This window comes from Diplodia seriata (genome assembly GCF_021436955.1).
Source record: "Diplodia seriata strain FDS-637 chromosome Unknown scaffold_1, whole genome shotgun sequence".
NCBI classification, from domain to species: domain Eukaryota; kingdom Fungi; phylum Ascomycota; class Dothideomycetes; order Botryosphaeriales; family Botryosphaeriaceae; genus Diplodia; species Diplodia seriata.
This window is the reverse complement of record NW_027117308.1, coordinates 94,402-115,239: the sequence shown is the minus strand read 5'-3', so window position 1 is coordinate 115,239 and position 20,838 is coordinate 94,402. Positions and strand designations below refer to the sequence as shown.

Below are 20,838 nucleotides of genomic sequence, written 5' to 3'. Positions count from 1 at the left end.
GCAGTTGATGCTCACGTGAGGGGGTGGTGGTGCGGGTGTGGACAGTGCCTTGTTGATGGTATACATTCTGCAATGCGGTCTATCGTTAACTCTAAGCCAGCGCAGCCACCAGCTCTATCTCCACCTCGGCGTCGAGCGGCAACTTCGCAACCGAGACGCACGTCCGGCACTGCCCGAATTGATCAGTCTTCCTCTTAAGCTGGGAAGGGAAACAATGGCACAGAAGCTTACCGGCTTGGGATCGGACGTAAAGGCCTCGCCGTACGCCCTGTTGACGTCGGCGTAGTAGTCCATGCTGGACAAGAAGATATTTACCTTGACCGTCTTGCTCAAGCTACTGCCGGCAGCCTCGAGGACGGCACCGAGGTTCTTGAGAGCTTTGGCCTGGGAAATCATCAATAAGTGGCAGGTTGTGGGCTTAAGGAAGGGCGTGATGACTCACGGTCCGCTCGTAAGCACCACCGTCGACGAATTTCCCGGTGGTGTGGTCGATTCCGAGGGAGCCGGAGCAGTAGACGGTGTTGTTGTAGATGACTGCTTGCGACATCAGCGGGCTGGGCGCTGGCGCGTTTGGGCTGAGGACGGCGGTTCTGGCGGCCATGTTGCGGATGCTGGGTCAGAGCCGAAGGCAAAGAGAAGTGATGAGTGGAAGATAGGACAGAAGTTTGCTATTGCTCAAAGTTGAGGCTTGCTTGTTGCACTCCCTCCGTTATATATCCACTATGGGCCAGTAGCCACTGCGCGTAACAGGCCCATTTCGTCGAGAGTGGGATCCTTTTGGGAAGGCAGGTGACTCCTCGGCGACGACTGCCGATTTCGTCCAGACCCACATCATCTGCGGAACTGTTCAGCTTTTAGGTACGGTCTCTGGCTGTATAGCTTATCCGAGGCGTGTGTATCTATAGATTCACCACTGTAAATCCAGTTCGATCCCCCAAAGCGTTCAGTAAACACCACCGCAAGCCACACAACACCTCAGTTAAGATACTCGCTCCCGGGAAACTCCCCCAAGCCCTCCACATCCGCAATCGCCTGCACCACCACCCTCGCCGCCCTCACCAAATCCTCCTCGGGAATCGTCAACGGCGGACTGAACCTCAGCCGATCCCCTCCACACCCGACCAACACGCCCCTCAACGCCGCCAGCGCCGCGACCCTCCTCGCCGACACCCCCGGCCTGCTCTCATCCAGCACCAGCGTCTGAAACAAGCCCCTCCCCCTCCCGCGATGCTCCACCACCCACCCGCTCGCCCTCGCCTCCTCCAGCACCCCCGCCAACACCCCGCCCAGCGCCTGCGCGCGCGCCGCGATGCCCTCGTCCTCTAGCACATCCAGCGCCGCCAGCGCCGCCGCGCACGCCACGGGCGACCCCCCGAACGTGCTGGCGATCTCGTACTTGGTCAACACGTCCATGACGTGCGCTTTGCCCATCACTACCGACATCGGGTACATCCCCCCGGTCACGGCTTTCCCGAGCGTCACCAGGTCTGGCTGAACGAGGGGCTCGTGCTGGTACGCGAGATCGGTGCCGGTGCGGCCGTAGCCCGTTTGCACTTCGTCGACGATGAAGAGGATGCGGTGCGCGTGGCAGAGTTGCTGGACGGCGTGCAGGTAGCCTGGTGGGGGGATGCGCGTGCTGTTGGCGGAGGGTGGGTGGGTTAGCGTGGGTTGGGATGGCGGAGGGGGAATGGGTGGAGGGATGGATGGGGAAGGAAGGGTGCACGCACCCTGATAGCCCTTGGATCGGCTCGATCATGAAGGCGGCGATGCGGTGGCCGTCGCGCTCGAACGTGTCGCGCAGCACGTCCAGGTCGCCGTATTCGATCAGTTTCTTGCTCGTCGGCGCGAAGGGCCCGACGTGCGGGAGGTGTTTGCCGAAGTCTGTTTTGGCGTGAGCGGTGCGCTGGATGGTGTGGATGGGGGGAGGGAAGGAGCGGTTTCTCACTGTCTGCGATGACGTTGGAGAGCGACATGGTCGTCAGCGTGATGCCGTGGTAGCAGCGGTCCGTCGTCAGGACCCACGCCTCGTCGGCCGGGATGCCCTTCTTGACGTACGCCCACTTGCGGGCCGTCTTGATGGCGGCGTCGACGGCCTCGGAGCCGGACAGCATGGTGGCGATGGAGTCGAAGCCGAATTTGGCCGTGATGCGCTCGGCGAAGCGCGCGTAGAGCGGGTTGATGTAGCCCGTGTTGACGAGCGGCAGCTTTTGCACTTGGTCGACGACGGCTTGCACGATCTTGGGGTGCGAGTAGCCGAAGTTCATGACGGCGAATTGCGTGATCAGGTCGATGTATTCTTTGCCGTCGACGTCGGTGAGGATGTGGTTGTTGGCTTTCTCAAGCACCACCTGGACGTGGTTCAGTCAGTCAAATGCTGCGGTACGGGCTCGGATGGGATGCACCGGAAATGGAGCAAAACCACCGCGGACTCTCTCTTGCCATAGCTTGACGTATGCTGCGCTCTGCTTTGTCAGTCCGCTGGTAGTATTGACGTTGGCTTCGACAGGAGGCGGGGAAGTAGCTGAAGGAGGCGCCATTTTGGGAGTAGAAACTGAGTCTCGATGCGATTGACAACGACAGTGGGTGAAAAGCTGGAAAGTTTAAGCATTGAGCCCGTCAACCCCACGATGCATCCATGACGAAGTCAGCGTGTAGGGCGGGCTGATCGTCGAGGCCGGACATGGACCCCGAGAGTGGGGAAGTCAACCCCGCTGTCTGATTCGCCCGGAGTCGACTGCCCTTTCGTTCGCTGTTGGCTTCCGAAACCATCAGCCAATAGAAACTCTCTGCATGTGAGTATATCTCAGGGCATATCTTTGTTGACCGCATCCAACCACTCGCTGGATTTCGTATCCACTCATTCCGCCCCATACGCATCGTCACCGATCAGTCCTCCTCCAGCATTCAACATACCAAACGGGCATTGGAATCCGCCGCCAGATCCTGGGGGGTCGGTTTGTGAAGTCCGGCTCCATGATTTCCCCACACAGTTGTGACGGAGTTTCTGGGACTCCCGCTCGCACCCAAGCAACAGGCCTGCTCCATATCGGACTTTCCATGGCGACGAACAGACGCCAGCACAGCTTCGACGCGCTATGAATATCCACCGGCTCCAGTACAAGCGTAGCGGCATGGCTGATGACATCTGCCACTTGCGCCTCTTCCTTCTGCTCGCGGGTTCGTGTGGTATGGTCTTTCCTTCTCTGCAGCCAACCCCCACGGCATCCTTCGCTCTCGTCTCTCTACCAGCCTTGAGGCCCGACTTGTCTAAAATGTCACCCTGTACGTACACCTAGTTCGCATGTACTCATCACTGGCCCGCATGGTTCCATTTGAGCCGAGCGAGCGTCCGCTCCAGATCCACAGCAACGTCCACCAATTTCCAATGTGCTTTTCTTGAGCTTGCAAGCAGACAATCCAGTCACAATCTTTCCGACCGACATGCTTCCAGAGAATATCGCCAATACCATCAAAAATTTCAACTCGTATCCCGAGTGTTTGCGAGAGACTCAGGATGTTGGCTAGCAACATGGCAAGCACATCGATAACGACCGGCAGGAAATCCAGCCCCCATTGCCAGCCATACGAAAACGAGGTGGCCCAGCGACATTTACATTTACCAGTGCACGCATCAAGGCAAGGACGATCCAAGCGAGATAGGGAACATGCGCGTCTCGGCAAGCCATGCGGAGCGACCGATGTTGGGGGTCGCACGCAGATCCGTCATTGGCCAGCACGTCAATCCACCCCGCCACGAACACCGAGTACCTGGAAGCGTGCAGATCAGTGGTATGACGGTAGGCGGGGAAGGCGGACAGCGTCGTGATTCGCGCTTCATTCGCGATGAAAGATAGAAATGCTCTGGCCCGGGTTGGCTATCCCGTCGCAACTGTCCTGCGCATCCATCCATCCATCCATCCATCGGCGCCGCCGTCGCATACTCAATCCAGAACCCCCAAAACCCAGTCCCCAACCATGACCAAAACCACAATCCTCGGCGCGGGGTAAGCCAGCCAGCCAGCCTTCGCAACACCAACAACCGCCTCCCCAACCCACGACTACCTAACTAACGCACACCCCCCAGCATCGCGGCCCTCTCCATCGCGGCCCAGCTCCCCCGAACCCACGACATCACCATCGTCGCCCGCGACCTCCCCGGCGACCCAGAGGACTCCCACACGTGGGCCAGCCCGTGGGCGGGCGCCGTGTGGCTGGGCCTGGACGGCGCGCCGCCCGCCGAGCAGAAGATGCAGCTCGACGCCTTCGCGCACGTGTGGAAGCTGGCGCTGGCGAGCCCCGAGAGCAGCGTGAAGAGGGTTGAGATACGCGATTTGTTCGACGAGAAGAGGCCGGAGGAGTTGTGGTACTGGGGGAAGATGCCGGTGGTGAGTTAGTCCGGTCTGCCACCGCGTGCTGTGCTGTGGTGTGCTGTGGATAAGATGCTGAGGGATTCGAGCAGTTCCGCGTCTTGTCCAGGGACGAGTTGCCCGCGGGCGTCGCCCATGGCATGGCTTGTGAGTACCGCTACCGCGGCATCGCATCTGCGCAACGTGTGGACGGCCTTACTGACTACGCGCAGACCAGACTTGGGTCCTCACACCACCCGTCTTCCTCGCTTGGCTCCGGAGTCAGCTCGAAGCGTCGGGGGTGAGGTTCGAGCGCGTCAACGTCCGGTCGCTGGCGGATCTGAAAGGCATGGGCCACGACGTCCTCATCAACGCCAGCGGCTGGGGCGCGAAGTTCCTGGGCGACGTGGCGGATCAGGACGTCGATCAGGTCCGTGGTCAGACGGTGCTCGTGAGGACTGACTTCGATAAGATCTGGACCAGGAGGGGAAAGGACTACACGTACGTCATTCCCAGAGGCGATGGGACGGCGGTTCTGGGGGGTATCAAGCAGTATGGGAATACGTGAGTTTTGATTGGGCATTGTGGTATTTGGTGGTTCTGCTCACGACGTGCGTAGCGACACTTCGGTAGATTCTGGCCTCAGAGATGATGTAAGCTTGCAATGGCCTGTGTGAGGGTCTGCTCGTGCTGACGCAGTGTAAACAGATATTCCGCCGTGTGCATGAGGGTCTTCCGCACGTTTTCCCGGAGAAAGCTTCCGAGTTCGATGTCGTGCGTGACATTGTCGGGATCCGGCCTCAGAGGAAGACGGGGGTTCGTGTGGAGAAAGAAATTGTTGATGGTCAAACTGTGGTTCACGCATATGGTGAGTCTGGCTGTAGACGGCGTTCAAGCAAATTACTAAATATACGCCACAGGAGCGCCAGGAGGTGGCTATGTCTATAGCTTTGGGTTGGCTCGAGAAGTGGCAAAGTTGGTGGACGAAATCGAGCTCGAAGTTCCGAAAGCGAAACTGTAGTTTCAGGGATGTAGAAATCAGCATGGTGCTCCTCAGAACCGAACGGGTATCGTCTCATTCCAGATCCTGCCGCCGCGTAACTTGCCAATACACATCTCTCTTTCGCTCAAACAACCAATACCTCAGCGATCAAACTCCACCCTGAGCACCGCATTCCCCAAATCAAACCCATCCATCACCTCTTCTTTCAAATTCTGCATCTCCCCCTTAATAAACGTAATCATCTCATCCTTAATCAACACCCCTCTCTCCTCAACCATCACATCCGCCCGCTCCACCGCATCATCCACCGCCTCCTCGAACCTCTCATCCACGCCCTCCATCATCTTCCTCGCAACGCATTCCTCAATCTTCCCCTGCATCCTTTCCTCCAACCCGTCACTCGCCTGTTCAAACCGCTGCTCAAACCACTCACCCAACCGCCCCTTAAACTCTACCAACCGCTCCTCCACCCTCCGATCCACCTCGCGCCCCCGCTCTCCCACCTCCCGCCACAAACCCGCCTGACCCGCCTGCCCCGCCCTCAGCCGATCCCACAGCGCCGGCGGCGGCCGCCGTCCCCTCACCCGACCTCTGCCCTCGTAGTAACCAGCATCCCCACCGCCACCCCCACCAACCCCGTCTCCAGTCGTCGGCGGCGCAGAACGCGAGCGAACCGGGCGGCGGCCGTCGGCATCGTCGACACTCGACACGGGCGCCGGCGCCGCCGCTTTCGCGGCCATCGCGATCGCCGCAGCCAACTGCGCCATCTGCCCCTGCAGCGCCGCGATCTGGGCGGCGAGGAACGCGTTCTGCGCCTCCAGGGCATCGAGTCTCCCGCCGCTCTTCTCGCGCCCGGGTGCTGCACCTGCAGGCCGTGTTGCCCGCGGCGGCGGCGGCGGAGAACCGGGGCGGCTCTTCTTTGGCTTCTTCGCTACGGGGCGGGAGGGGGAAGGAGGAGGAGAAGGAGAAGAGGCTGTTGAGTCGTCGTTAGTCAGCACGACGGACGGCATGTCTGTCGGTTGTTCGGAAGCGATACGTACGGCTGCTTCCTCTCCGGCGTCTTCTCGCCGGCGGCGGTGATGGGGATACCTCATCGTACAACGGTGGGGAACCGTCGACCGGGTATTCCAGCTGCAGCGGGTCCGGCGACGATGAGCCGGTGGAGCCAGGGGGTGCTGCGCCATAGTCGATCTGCACGTCGCCCGCGCCTTTGTAGAGACGCTCGAGCAGGTATTCGTCCGGGCTGGTGCGGAAGCCGCGGCGTTCGGCAGCGAACAGAGCGGTGGCGGATCGGAAGAAAGCATAGTCGCCTTCCTGGGCGGCGGTGAGCCGGAAGGAGAAGCGGGCGGTGCGGCAGAGGGATTTGAGGAGGTCGAGCGTGTCAATGGCTCTGGGGGAAGTGAGGACGAACGACCGCGGCCCGGCGAGGACGGTGCTGGGGCGAGGGATCAGGTCACATCGGAGAGACAGGGTCGTTTCGTATTGGTTGGTTATGGCGAAAACGCGCATGTCCTCGGGCTTGATGAATACGTAGAATGGCGCTTTCCGACGCTCGTCCTTGACGCGGATGGAAACGCGGAACCGGAAAAACGTCTTGCGGGTCGATGGTTCGAGGCTGAAGTCGAGGATGGGATGTTCGTCGAAATGTATCACGGCGTTGTCGACATCGGATGTCCATTCCAGCTGGACGGGGCAATCATGGACGGATATCTTCTCCTCGGTGGGCGGCATAAGTCGGCCGTAAATATGACTGTTTGGCCAGGTATTAGCTCAATCAAAAGCTATTCAAGGTTATTCCTAGAGAAACGCATAGCTAGGCGTGTTTCCCAAGAGAGGTAAGACGAAACGGAATAAGAGACGATAGGCCGCCTCTATAGCTATCTACCTTGGTTGTTATGATTGTCGTGGCTGGCCGTGGCCGTCGTCGGTGTTCGCTATTCGCTGCTAATATCTCTATCCGCTGCTAAGCGGTGCTTGCTGGTAGCGTTCGCTGGTGGTGTTCGCTGGTGGTGGTGTTCGCTGCTGATGGTTGTACGGCCGACGCGTCGCTACAGACGCGTCGTGGAATTAGCGCCTCAACCAACAATCACGTAAGTACCATTTCACTGGCTGATCAATGCCTGCGCTAGACCCAACTGTCAATTGATGATTGGTATACTTCGAACACGTTGAGTCACGGCACTTTGGCTAAGGACTGCAACAGCTGGAGTAGTCGGAGAAACCTTGATTAAGTCTGTATCTATCTACACATCTACCGCTCCTCCACCGCACTGCTGTAAGCCGCCGTGCTGATGGTAAATCGCGGATGAACAAAGCCAAATCGAAAGCAGAAACGAGAAGACATTCTCTCCCACAGTCCCACATCCTCGACCGCAGCAGCACAGCGCACGCCCCCACGCCGCAAGCGGGACAAGCCGTACCCAACGCACCGGCAGGATAGAAGGAGCGAACGGCCCTTCCTCTCCGCACAAAGGCAGGACAAGACGGAATCCGTTCCTCTACAGACCCCAGTTCTTCCAGCGAAGGGGTTCCAGGTAGCGATGCTCGCCGAAACACGTTCGCGTGGGTAGAAGGCTGGCAAGCGGTGGTCTGCTCTTCACCGCGGGTGTGATCGTCGGGCTAGCTTAGTCCGGCCGCAAGCAGGGCAGACCACAGGAAATGCGATCGCCTATGGGGAAATGCAGTTGCTGGGACGAGGAGCGGCGGCTGCTCATTTCCAAACCCTCTCCTTCTTCGTCGCGGCGTCGTGCATGTACGGTTCGCGGCCGAGACCGAAAACGACGTGTGGGCGGATCGGACAGGACTGGTGAGAGTGCTGGCGATGAATGGCAATAGAAGATCGATGAGGAGGTCGGTGCGCGGTCGGTCGGTGGGGGGTGGAGTGTTGTGAGATGAGCAGCTTGGAACGCGAAGGACATGGAGCGCGATCGGCGGGGCCCGTGCGCCGGTCGGATTAAGTTTCTGCCGCATCTCACGTGATCCCCTTCCTTCCGACCCGGCGGATCCTCTCCGTAACACTACACCTTCTCTACCTTAGAATCTTGCTATATTCTTTTTACATGGGCAGCTGAACCAATGGGCGGACTCAGTTGTCCAAGTTTCTACTGCCTACCTACGGCCGGTCATTAAACTCGACTACACTTATACCTCGAGCACGTACCCTCCGCCTTGCTTCTAAACGCGCAATCCATCACCCTGGAAACATATACACATACGATCTAGTGGTTATGGCATAAGGACTCGTATTGAGGGTCATCGGGGTTTGTTTCCCGAAATTACTTAAAAGATAGAACTGGCCGTATCTACAGATTCAATTACGTCCCGACGTCGACGACTGTTCTTTTTTCCCCTTGTCGTCGATGAAAAAGCTTTCGTGCTTCCTCTAGCAGTGAGCTGCTCGAGATCCATGTCGAGCCTGACATTAGGTCCCGGCCATGCGCATCGGCGTTAGCCTAGAGGCACTGGCTGTACCCTGTTCGTTCACCGTCAGCATCCGCATCTATTTCACGCCATTTCGGTAGTACTCACAGTCGTTCTGCACAGTGCACGTGTACCCGCTCTCGCACGACGTCGCGCCGGTCCAAGACTGGCCACCGCACTGTCCCCAGCGAGCAACCGCCGAGCCCGATGACGACGACGACGACGAAGAAGAAGCTGAAGAAGAGGCAACAGCAGCAGCAGCAGCAGCAGTGGTCTCCACAGCCGCCGCGCTAGAAGTCGCCACCGGAGTAGCAGCAGCAACAGCCGACGAGGACGAAGAAACCTCGTCCTCAGCAGCAGCCACCTTCTCAGAAGCCGCAGACGACGTCGACGTCGACGCCGAAGAGGTAGAAGAGGAGTCAGACAGCTTGCCGATGCCCGCGCCGGCCTTGACGGCAGCCGCGACCTCGGACGCGGCGATGGCCTCCCAGATCGAGTCCGCGCCGCCGACGGCGTCGACGACAGTCGTGTCGGTGAAATCGCCAAAGTCGCCCGAGCCCGTCAGCAGGTTGACCTGGCACTCGCGGCCCATGGCGGCGGAGCACTGCGCCGCGGCGGTGCTGTCTGGCACGGTGAACAATCCGCCCGTCACGGCCAGCGCGGCCTCGGTCATGGGGGTCTTGCAGTCCTCGAAGACGTTGCCCTCGATGAGGATCTGAGCTCCGTCCTCGACATCGAAGTTGTGGCCGTCGTTGGTCTGGAAGTAGTTGTTGACGGCGTGCAGTGTGACTTTGTCGCCGACCTTGGGCGAGCGGCCGGACGTGTCGTGCACGTAGTTGTTGGCGAAGGTGATTTTGTCGCCATCGCCGAGGAGCAGCATCGTCCAGTAGTGCTCGCCGTTGCACGACGCGCTCCACGACGTGCGCCCGTCCAGCTCGCTGTTGCTGACCGTCACCCTTCCCGCCGACTCGTACCCCGTCACCAGCATCTGCCGGCCCACCAGCGAGATCCGCACGTGGTCCAGCCAGATCAGGTCGCTCCCGGACATCTGGAACGCGTCGCCCCCCCAGATGTACTGCGGGTTGAGCTCCGTGACGTGCACGTTTTGGAAGATGATGTTCTGCGCCCCGCTGACGAACCGGAACCCTTTGCCGCGGATCACGCCTGCGTCGCCGACGCCCACGATCGACTTGTTGGACTTGACGTCGATCGGGTTGGTGGCCGCGACGTCGTAGGTGACGGACACGGTGGGGTAGCTGGCGCTGCACCAGTTGGGCCCGTCGAGGGCGTCCTGGCCGCTGCTCTGTGGGAGAGCGTGTTAGCTGGAAGTGTTTGTGGTGTTTTGGGTTGTCTTGGTGCTCACTCCGCAGGTGTTGCTGTCCGGACGGCAACCATCTTCAGTGGTCGTTCCCTCCGAGCCGGTGAAGTCGTACTCCTTGTCCAGCAGAATGACACGCGGCTCGTCGTCGGTGAGCCAGCTCGTCAGCTCGTCGATATTGGCGGGCACGGCGGGCGTGGCATCGCCGCCTCCCGTCACACCCGCAGCGAAACCCACCGCCGATCCGACAACATTGGTCTGAGCCGTGGCCAGCGCGGCCAGGCAGGCCGTCGCAATAAGAGTCGAGCGAAGCATTCTGTAAGCGTAGAATGCGCAAGGTAAAAAACGAACGAATAACGCGACGAGCGCGAGAAAAAAAAAGAGCGAATAGACTGGTGGACGAAAAGGCTTACACGGGGCTGCGAGCGCCGCCCTCTCTATACATACTCCTCCTCTCCTCTATCCACTCTCCTGAGCCTGGGCGGTACCCGCTGCCGTGCTATGTCCGGGCGCTTCGGCATTGACGCGCCTCCATCAAGCCACGCGATGCTCGCCACGAGAGAAGCGTTGCCGAGAACATCACAAAGCCCCGCTCGACGGAGGGCGGGAACCGGTGCTTGGCGCCTCCTGCTGTCGCGAAACATGTTTCATCTGCCGAAGGGGGCAAGTGGCACAAGCGTCCTTCATTCTATTCCGAGGGGCGAAGCTTGGCATCGCGGACCAAGTGGGAAGCCGTCGAGCGTGCAGTGGGGCGGTTTTTTCCAGAAGAGTGATGGCTGTTTGTCGTTTGCCGTTGTGGATGATGTGGAGCTGGTCCTGGTGGGCTGGTGCTCGGTTCTGTGCACCCGTGATCCTCCCGAGCGCTGCGGATGCTCCTTACCATGGCTGCAATGTCCGGTGGTGTTTCTACTTCCCCTTCACTTTGTTTGGCCAAGCCGGCGCTCGCCGCACGCGGACGTGGATGGATATCGGTACCCGGGCCGCTAGCCGAACTGACATCGCTTGCTTCTTGATAGGTCATCTTGGGAATTTTACGGATGCCGCCCCGGCTCGGATTTGCTCTAACGTTTGGGGGTAGGCTTCTCGTGAGTAATGCACATCATGCCGCAGCTGACGACACGTTTAACTTGATTGTCAGCCTTTCTCCTTATCGTGCATTTCGTCGTGTTGTTTCTAAGGAGTAAAGACTTAAACGGTATACGGAGTACGAGGGCGATCCCGCAAGCACAGACCGCCGGAGCGGTCGGATTTATTGCATCGGTCATGCGAATAAGAGGACCAGTGCACGAAAGGGAACAGGTCAAAAGAATTTGGAGTTTGTTCAGCTACGTTGCGTTTCGATAGCTTATGGTAAGAATATTTAAGTGACGTTGAATGCTGGCATCGTGCAAAGATCCATAGCACCAGCCTCAAAGGTTGGTCGCTATCGGACTCGCCGGGTTTGCAGCGTGCGGTTTACGCGAGAGGTGTGAACCCATAGTTCCTGCCGGCGATTTCCCCCTCGCTTATTGGACAATCTCATGGCATGTTATGCCAGCTCAATCACACTTCGACAGTTGAGGCTTTCGCCGATAGAGACAACGGCCAATGTATCACCAAACATTGTGATCCAGATCAACTCAAATTCACACGTCGTTAGCAGTAACCTTTGCGTTTAATTGAATGTCTCCGGTGCCTCCAACGTGTTCCAAAGACTTTACAGCGCTGTGGGTACGTTGGAGCATGGGTACTGACTAGCCCTTTCGGGAAGTTGCCATATTAGGCAATCGGATTTGGGAGCGTCGTCCTCTGAACACTATACAAAAGATGGGTTCACACTCTGGCAACATACTTCTAAACCGTTTGAGAAACCATAAGCTTCACTCTTCTCAGCTGTGCATGCAGCGCCGGAACAGATATACTGCTGGATGACTATCGCCCCACCAGCATCAGCAACTGCAATCCTTTCCCCTAACAGCCCCAGGACGTCCTATTCGGCCTGACCGTAGCATTCGGCGTGCAACCCGCCCTCGCCGCCTCCGGCCAGCACTTCAAACAGCGGCGCGCCCTCGCCGTGAGCGTCGTCGCCGGCGGCAGCAGCATCGGCGGCGTGTATCTGCCCATCATGTTCTCCCGCATCGTCCCAAAGATCGGGTTTGGCTGTTCGGTCCGGGCCGCGCTGCTGTTCCTGTGCTGCTACCTGGCCGCCATGTGCATCTCGCGGACGAGGCGCGTGCCCAAGAAGGCGGCGGCGGCAGCTCAGACGGCCGTGTCGAACGGCAACCTCCTCGACCTCAACGGCTTCAAGGACCCCCGCTATCTCGCGCTGGCTGTCAGAAGCTTCGTGGCGAGCCTGGGCTTGTACGTGCCGTACTACTACATCGGTGAGCATACCTACGCCCCCTTCACCCACCGCCGCACGCTACGGCAACGCAACCGAGCCGATCGAGCCACCGCCACCACTAACCACCACGCCCACCCACCCCGCAGAACCCTACACCGTCCGCGCCCATCCACACCTCCCTCCTCCCACTCCTAAACGCCCCCAGTTCCCTCACCGGCGGCTTCCTCGCGAACTCAACCTGCTGTACCCGATGACTTTCTTGTCCCGCGCCCTCTGCCTGGCTATCTGGCTGCCCGCCGGCAACGCCGCGACCTCCCCGCCGGCAACGCCAACGTCGCCGCCGTCGTCGCCTTCGTGCGCCTATACGGCTTCTCGTCCGGCATCTTCGTCAGCGTGACGCCGGCCGTTGTCGCGCAGCTCTCGCCCGACGACGCTATCGGTGCGCGGATCGGCGCGTTTTTCAGCCTGACGGCGGTGGCGACGCTGGTTGGGACGTCGGTTGCGGGGGCGCTGGTGAGGGGGGAGGGGGAGGGTGGGTATGAGGGGTTGGTGCTGTTTGCGGTGAGTGGGTTGCGACAGACGTGGCCCGGACGGGAAGGGGGGAGAATGAAGGAGTGGTGGGCTGACGCGTGTGGGATGTAGGGGCTTACGCTGACGGTCGGTGGCGCTTTCCTGCTTTTCGCGAGGGTGCTGTGTGAGAGGGACCTAAGGACGAAGTGGTAGTGTGGTTGGCCGCATGGCGGTTCTGGGTTGCGGGGTTTTCGATGGTTGTGGCTCCTTGACGGCTGGGAGATGCTTCGATGACTACCACACCCTCACTTCATACGGTGGCTGCGGTGATTCTTTGCCAAGGGTTAATCAAGGCGTTATGGCGATGCCTGGGTCTGAGAGATGCATCTAGGGAAACCGGTTGCAGGAAGCAGTGTCACAAACCCCTTGAAGCGGAGGCGAGTTCTGCCTTGAGGTGAGGAAACTCTCCAGTAAGACTCCGAAAAGGCTTCGAGGCTTCTCCTGGCCGAAATCTGACTTATTTGTTGGCCGTGACCAGCCAGCTTCTCCAAATTCTCCTTCTTCCATACGTATGGATGAAAGGAAGCGAAAAAAGCAACTCCATGGTGACTCATCAGCATGGTCTGAGTGAGTGAGTTTATGGCAAGTGCGTGATGCGAAGAAGGCAAGTGCGGCCGGGACGCTAAGCCATATCTGTCGAAAATATCCGATATGGCTCCGAAAAGGCTTTAGGTCTTTCCCGTGCCTGGATTCCTTCGTTGGTCTCTATCAGCTAGCCGTTCCCAAGACTTTTCCTCCTCCCTCTTCCATCGGCCTTTCGCTTAGGCTTCTAGGGAGCTTCCTTGTCTCGTTCTGGAAGCCCTGTGACATGAGCTGAGACCTTTTGGTCCGGTTGCACCTGTGGGGTTCTCCATCGACTGTATGCCTGCTCCTGGGAAGAAGCGAGCCTCCTGTGATGAGTGCCGTAAGCTCCACTTTTCCGACCTTCCTCGTCTTATGCTCACCAGCCAAAGGTCTCCGAAAAGTGAAATGCTCCGGAGCATCACCGTGTAGCAACTGTCATAATGACGGCGTGGCATGTGTCTACTCGGATCAAAGGCCAATGAGCAGACCCCGGAAGCGGCACCGGCCTCCAGGCGAGGATGTCTTCGATCTGCAGTGCACACCCGGATCATCCACCGAGATGCCCTTTGACTTTACCGGCCTTCTCGGTCCGGTCGATCCATCCTTGGAACAGAGCTCTACTCCTTTTGTGCCCGATAATCCGTCAAGTGGGCTCCCTCCCAAGAAATAGCTGTGTGTAATCCGACTAACTGTTCGTAGTCCCTTCGGCTGAGGCCTTGGCTCGTGGCACCCCATCCGTACCTATTGCTGCGCCATGTACCTGCCTTTCCTTGGCCTACTTGACTATTTCACGCCTTCAATCCCCCATGGGTACAGATCTGCTGCCGATACTCGCAGACCTCCATTCCTCTCTGGAAGCATCAGTTCAGATCTTGAAGTGCCAGCACTGCCCGAAGGAGATGTTGACGGCTGTTCAGAATCTGTACCAGCTCTCAACGTTGCTGACCAGCATCGTGGGGCGGATTTCAAAACTCCTGGCCGAAGTGGATGCTGGTGTACAAACGAGTGGGCAGCGAGACACGTCACAGTTTGCACTTTTCTTCCAACAGGACCCCGCGATGGATGAGCACCAGTTCCGCCTGTTCGTGCGCGGGCTGCTGAAGGATACGGTCTTGGGATCCTCGTCGGACACTGGTGATACCACATTGTTTGGTGTCTTGAACCAGTTCGAGAGAAGGCAGAACGCGTGGCATGCCGATGCTCACATGTACGAGAAGGAGGCGAAGCTGTATGGTGACAAGTCTGCGACGGAGCACGCCACGGATCACGAGAGTAGAGTGTGCTATAAGCTTGTCGAGCAAGTACGCAGATCTGCCAACTTGTTGGATTTATAGCAAAGATAGGGCCAGTTTGCTCACGCTTTGATTACCCCAAAGGGCTTTACCGCGGCGCTTCGAGTTCTCGACCGCACTTTCCTACTCATCAGTTCGTCATCATTTGGGCTGCGCAATGCAGGAAGAGTTTGGGGAGGAAAGCGCCGCGAATGATACGGAGAAGGAGCTGGAGATGAAGATGTCCAAAGCCGCAGGTGGGCTGCGTGTATCACAAGACGAAGAATGAGTAACACGAATCTTGGGAAATGTTACCGAGAATGAGCTTGTTCACGAGCAACACGAAAGTGCTAGTAGCAAGAGGAGTCATGGGAGGACCAACAGAAAGAGAAGGGGAACATACCACATTTCTCTATAGAAGCATAACTTTACATAAGAGTACTACTCCAAAAACAATGCAGACTGTCAGGAGCCATGGTTTACTGATGGGATCAATTGTGGTTGGGGTTGCACGTATCATTGTGATTTCGTGTTGGATAAGAAAACATGCTATTTCCAAGGGGCCGCTCCCTGAAGCAACGTTCAATTATCTCAAGCCATGGATTGTCGTGTGATCGCATGAATCAAAGCCGATGCGGCTCTCTCGGCAAGATCTTGTAAGGAATTTCCTCCAATAAGGGTGGCGAATGCACTTTCCCGGGATAATAAGGCTGGGAACACGATAATCACCTGCAGCTACCCCGCGCATCCCGGCAGTACGATTCCGATGAGGGTAATTGGGAGCCACTTTGCTTTTGTCCAGCTCAAGCAAATAATAGATAAATTGGCCAGTTGCCAAGTAGGCCCGCATGACCGCAACCCTTGCCCCAATCTCAAAGAGCCGTTGTCCCAATAGCCATCATGGCTCCAACGCTCGTATGGCTTGTCCTTATCTTTTTGCCCATAGTAGCTCCTTGGAAGGTTCCAGCTGACTACGCCATCCTCCCATCACCGGACGGCCACTTCTTCCAGCACACCAACGGAACGCCCTTCTTCTGGCAAGCCGACACGGCATGGCTCCTCTTCCACCGGCTCAACCACACCGAATGCGAAACATACCTCACCGACCGCGCCGCCAAAGGCTTCACCATCGTCCTCGCCGTCGGCCTCACGCAAATCGGCATCGACAGCCCGAACCGCAACGGCGACCTGCCCTTCATCGACGACGACGTCACGCAGCCCAACGAGCCCTACTGGGCCCACATCGACACCATCATCGCGCTAGCCTGGAGCAAACGCATCCGCATCGCCCTTTTCCCCGCGTGGGGCAAGTACGTGCATTCAGACAGTCCGTCGTCCCCACTCCGCTCCAGCGCGCAACGTCCCCAGCATTGACGCCCCCCATCCATCCACCCAGCAAACGCCCCCTCCGTCCTCACCACCGCAACCGCCGCCCCCTTCGGCCACTTCATCGGCTCCCGCTACCCCTTCCTCCCCAAACTCCTCGCCGCCGACACCAACCCGTGGTGGACCAACAAGACCGCCGTCAACACGGCCTACGCCGCCGGGGGCGTGCCCCCCTCTTTCGCCTTCACCGACTGGAGCGGCGTCTACGACGCGTTGGCGCGCGGCCTCGTCGCCGGCGAGAGGGCGGCGGTGGCGGACGAGGCGTGGATGCCATTGGTGACGATCCATCCGACGAACCAGTGGTTTGATGCGGGGGGCGGCCCGGTGGCGCTTGCGAGTGCGTTCTTTGCGGATAGGGACTGGTTGACGCTGGATGCGGCGCAGTCCGGGCATGCGGATTATCCGCCGAATCCGCCGGTCGCGTGGTGGAATGCGAGAAGGGGGTGGGAGGCGGTGGAGAGGATGTGGGAGGCGGGGGAGACAGAGGGGGGAGGGGGGAGGAGGAAGGTCAGGCCGGTGTTGGATAATGAGGCGCACTATGAGGGGCGGTGAGTTTTGTTCGGTAAAACGGGTTTCGATGTTCGGGAGATGGTTTGCTGATGGTGTGTGTGGTGGGGATAGGTACATCAACGGTAAGAGCGTGAATGCGTATTGGAATGCGAGCGATGTGCGTGTTGGCAGCTGGCAGGCGGTAAGTTCACACTTCGCGTTCGTGAGTCCGGGGGCTTATTGGGTGGGAAGGTCTTTTCTGGCGCGGTCGGCGTTACGTACGGTGCGGACAACGTCATGCAGATGTATGTTCCTGGACTCTTCGACACTGCGGGCAGCGGCCCTGCGAAGTCTTGGGCTGAGGACCTCCATCTTCCCGGGGCTGGCCAGATGGGGTATATCAAGAAGGCCATCGAAGATCGTGGGGACGAGAGCTACTTTCGGAGAGTTCCTGCTCAAGACTTGATCGTCGGTGACGCAGGTACGGAGCTTGCCCCTCTTTGTACGGCTTATGTGGGTCGCTGATCCATGAAGGTACGGATGACAAACGAGTGACGGCTACACGCGATGCCGATGGGTCGTGGATCATGGCCTACACTCCTACTGGCAATAAGTTCTCTGTTGATACGGAGCCACTGACTACATGCGAAATCAGCGCGTACTGGTATGATCCATTGGATGGGAATTACGCCAATTTTGAATTCACCGCTTGCCAGGATGGTTCCGGGGGTATACGAGAATTTCTTCCGCCGACAGATGAACGGCACCCGGACTGGGTACTGGTTCTGGAGCAGCAAAGCTAGTTGAAATCCACCCAAGTAGAAGTATGGATAAGATACTGTGCCTGCGCAAGTGCCTCATCCGCAGAAAAGTGAAATGTGACGGCTCGTTCGTCGCCGCCACACGTCGTTCCAGTCATCAATATCTCGAGAACGGTAACCTGGTCTTCAACTCCGACGGCGGTAAAATGCAGTGATTGGGTAAATAAAATCAACACTTCATCCACGATATCTGCTCGTGCTGACAATCCGAAACTCTATGCGTTTGTCGGTGCTACTCGCCGCATCGGGCCTTTCGGGTTGGTGTCAGACTGCGGTATGATATCACTCCTGCTATTGTATACCCGAAAATGCGCATAGGCGTTCTTGAGATGTATCCGGAGAGGGCGCTGAGCTCTCGACAGGATGCACTTTGACTTCGTCGTGACGTTGAGACGGTTGACCGTACAAGGAGTACCATGCTACTGTGCGCAGCTGCGGATGGTATACTGCCAGAATTGAACCAACCGTGAGCTGTTCTTCCTTCGTTCAACGCCGGACGGCCTGTCGAGGACGTCTAGCAAGTGATGTTCGCCGATCCGGATGTCTGACGCAAGAGTCTTAGACTTCCCGTGGTACACATTCTCGGAGTATTTTCCGATCGCAATCTCTCAGACAGAGGCTCAGATCTACAAGTGCATATGGTAAAGTCGGAAGCGCTACTTCCGCAGCCAGCCTGCCCCGCAGGAATGGCAACGACATCAGTGTGATCACCTTTCGGACACTGAGCCCCAATATTAAGTAGACTATACGAGTTGCCAAGGAAGAGTCAGGTAAAGCTGGACGGGAATTGGGAAGTGGCTTAGGATGGCCTTTTGAGGTTATGGCGTTGTCAGGTCCTCAGGCTTGGCAGGCAAGACTCGAGAAGCTTGTTTGGACTCGACGGGTTGGTCCTTCCAAAGAAGGTTACACAAAGTCTAGGGTGGCTGATCAAAAGCGAAAATCAAAATGGCGTTGATCCTTTGGTCAGTTCCAGCACATGTAGGTTTGTACTCGATCCAAACACAGGCGCCAGCACAGAAGGCACTGCAAGTTTTACATCTTCTACCAGCCGATGTATGTCGAAAAGTTGAAGGCAAAATATGACCGAATGCACCTGCAATCGTCATAAAGTCATGGTGGCGTTTTGCATGTCTCAGTCTTCGTTCTTGGAAAGTGACCTGGCCGCACTCGGAACGCCCCTTTCCAGAGCGGTCAGAGTGACAGTGTCGTGCGACAGATCGATTGGCCACACTCCTCCCTCAGCTTCCCGCTGCATCACTCCTGTGCTAAGCACTTCAGCCACTTGCGCGGGAACGTCTCCGGGATGGCAATATAGGATGCTGGGGGCCAAGCAGTGTCCTGGGTTGCTGCAGCATCGTCCGGCGCCAGCTCCAGCACTACCCTTCTTGGCTTTTCAAAGAAGACCATGGTGTCACCCATCCACCACAGTATCTGCGTGGCCACAGCTGTCTTGCTGCTCGTCACCTTGGCTCGCACCGCTTGTTTCCTGCCGAATGGAACCGACCGCAATCTGATCTACAACTCCTCCGACGGCCGCGACGTCTATCTACCCTGCCCAACTTCCCGGGATGACGGCGCCTCCATGTGTTGCCGCCTCGGCGATAAATCCCCCAACACCTGCCGCCCTGACGGTCTCTGCCAGGCCGGCGACCGCATCTGGCGCGAATCCTGCACCGACAATACCTGGAAACCGAAGGGCTGCCTCAACCTGTGCATCGACGGGTCGATGAGGAACGAAGACGTGATGCTGAAGCAGTGCGACAACGGAAGCTTCTGCTGCGACCAGAATGGATCGGGCCACCAGTGCTGCGACAAGGGACAGGGCAGGTGGATCGATGGCAATGGGTCCGTCGTGGATACCCAGCCCGCAACTGCGAGTGAGTTTCCGCAAAGCCAGTTTGGCGTGAAAGATCTCTGCTAAAGCGCAGCATCAGCATCGTCATCGCCGCCGGCTTCGTCGCGTTCATCCGACTCGGGGCTGATAGTTGGAGGAGTGGTTGCTTGCGTGGTTGCTGCGATGATTGTGGCGGGTGGGATTTTGCTTGTGGTGAAGTACTGGAGACACCCGAAGAACCCATGCCCGAATCATCCATCTCGAGGGAACTCGGACGATTTCGTTACACCTGCGCCAGCTCGTAGTATTCAATCACTGAGCATATCGACGGTCCCAGCATCGGCAACCTTAGCTACGAGGTAATGTCACTTTTTGTGTTGTCGCCTCTCTCATTCCCCGCAAAGTCCAGAGCTCCCCAGTTCTTTTAACCACGATGCAAGGCTACACTTCAGTAAGCATGAGAGCTCCAAGTATGAAAAACTTATATGCTTTGGCTGGTTTTGATAAGGTCAGGGCGGTTAATATGTAGTAATTTCAACGAGAATATAGCAGACGATCTAATGTCCGTAAATAAAAAAATGCAAAGAACGCTTGATCCCCAGTCATAGCTGCCCAATGCGATTCTTAGTCAACACTTCCTTCCTTCCTTCAAACCCATCCCTCGTCCTACAGATACACACAAGCAACCTTCGGCGTCCTAACCTTCTTCGTCGCCATCTCAAACCGCGTGCAGCCCTCCCCCGCCTCCCCATGCGCCTTCTCGGCAAACACCGCGTACTCGCCCTCCTCCCCCTGTGGGCAGGCGATCCAGTTCCCACCCTCATACGTCAGCACGCCCTGCGCATCCTTGGCGAACCCGTCCGCTTTCTGGTCGGGCGTGAGTTCCTGCTGCGCGTCCGCGTCCGCAACGTACGACAGCGCGCCATCGGCGGCGCCTGAGATGTCGATGTATGCTGTTTGGGGTCAGCCCTCTCTCTCTCTTTTGTTAATGTGGTTGGCTTACTTTGCTGCTGGCTCTCCTCGCCGTCGCCGTACATGGGGAGGGCACCGGCGCTGGAGTCGAAAACGGGCGCGATGTTGCCGCAGGTCGAGTTCGTGGCGCGGCCGACGTAGATGCGGCCGTTGCTGGCGGTGAGGTAGCGGGCGTTGATGGGCGAGCTCGGGGCCGTGGCGATGAGCTTGAAGGTCGTGCTGGATGAGGGGACGGGGGAGGCGGTGGCGGTGGCGGCCAGGAGGGCGGCGGGGAAGAGGATGGTGGAGGTCTTCATTTTTGGTTTGGTCGAAGGAATGTATTTAGTTGGATTGTAAAGAGCGTGTGGTGTTGCGAGCGAGAAGTTGAATGAGTGACGATGGGCTGATGAGCGGTGGATATCGCGCACAGAGGGGAAAAGCGTGGTGGTGTTAAATACCTACATGCCGCTTGATACGACACGACACGACAACGCTCGAAAGATCAAATGACACTCCCTCCCGTTAGCCGTTCTGCGCGGTCT

At 58.0% G+C, this 20,838-nt stretch overlaps 7 protein-coding genes across 7 annotated transcripts; 2 read left to right on the top strand and 5 right to left on the bottom strand.

Annotated features, from left to right (window-relative positions):
• Positions 1-91: 91 nt before the first annotated feature.
• Positions 92-601, bottom strand: SLS55_000029 (uncharacterized protein; the record flags this gene model as incomplete). Its single annotated transcript, XM_066771546.1, has 3 exons — positions 92-169; positions 232-384; positions 443-601. The coding sequence occupies 3 exons, from the start codon at positions 599-601 to the stop codon at positions 92-94; spliced, it is 390 nt and encodes a 129-aa protein (XP_066636825.1).
• A 374-nt stretch (positions 602-975) lies between these two features.
• SLS55_000028 (uncharacterized protein) lies at positions 976-2,537 on the bottom strand (the record flags this gene model as incomplete). The annotated part of the gene is made up of 4 exons (XM_066771545.1): positions 976-1,636; positions 1,728-1,881; positions 1,946-2,348; positions 2,403-2,537. 4 exons carry the CDS (start codon positions 2,535-2,537, stop codon positions 976-978), a joined length of 1,353 nt encoding a protein of 450 aa, XP_066636824.1.
• Positions 2,538-3,975: 1,438 nt separating this feature from the next.
• Positions 3,976-4,914, top strand: SLS55_000027 (uncharacterized protein; the record flags this gene model as incomplete). The annotated part of the gene is made up of 4 exons (XM_066771544.1): positions 3,976-4,004; positions 4,085-4,389; positions 4,440-4,514; positions 4,580-4,914. 4 exons carry the CDS (start codon positions 3,976-3,978, stop codon positions 4,912-4,914), a joined length of 744 nt encoding a protein of 247 aa, XP_066636823.1.
• Positions 4,915-6,336: 1,422 nt separating this feature from the next.
• SLS55_000026 (uncharacterized protein) lies at positions 6,337-7,160 on the bottom strand (the record flags this gene model as incomplete). Its single annotated transcript, XM_066771543.1, has 2 exons — positions 6,337-7,118; positions 7,157-7,160. The coding sequence occupies 2 exons, from the start codon at positions 7,158-7,160 to the stop codon at positions 6,337-6,339; spliced, it is 786 nt and encodes a 261-aa protein (XP_066636822.1).
• A 1,688-nt stretch (positions 7,161-8,848) lies between these two features.
• On the bottom strand, positions 8,849-10,402 carry SLS55_000025 (uncharacterized protein; the record flags this gene model as incomplete). The annotated part of the gene is made up of 2 exons (XM_066771542.1): positions 8,849-10,072; positions 10,133-10,402. 2 exons carry the CDS (start codon positions 10,400-10,402, stop codon positions 8,849-8,851), a joined length of 1,494 nt encoding a protein of 497 aa, XP_066636821.1.
• Positions 10,403-14,602: 4,200 nt separating this feature from the next.
• SLS55_000024 (uncharacterized protein) lies at positions 14,603-17,666 on the top strand (the record flags this gene model as incomplete). Its single annotated transcript, XM_066771541.1, has 7 exons — positions 14,603-14,845; positions 15,000-15,072; positions 15,783-16,125; positions 16,823-16,892; positions 16,994-17,171; positions 17,225-17,354; positions 17,606-17,666. 7 exons carry the CDS (start codon positions 14,603-14,605, stop codon positions 17,664-17,666), a joined length of 1,098 nt encoding a protein of 365 aa, XP_066636820.1.
• A 2,345-nt stretch (positions 17,667-20,011) lies between these two features.
• On the bottom strand, positions 20,012-20,613 carry SLS55_000023 (uncharacterized protein; the record flags this gene model as incomplete). Its single annotated transcript, XM_066771540.1, has 2 exons — positions 20,012-20,298; positions 20,349-20,613. The coding sequence occupies 2 exons, from the start codon at positions 20,611-20,613 to the stop codon at positions 20,012-20,014; spliced, it is 552 nt and encodes a 183-aa protein (XP_066636819.1).
• Between the last annotated feature and the right edge of the window lie 225 nt (positions 20,614-20,838).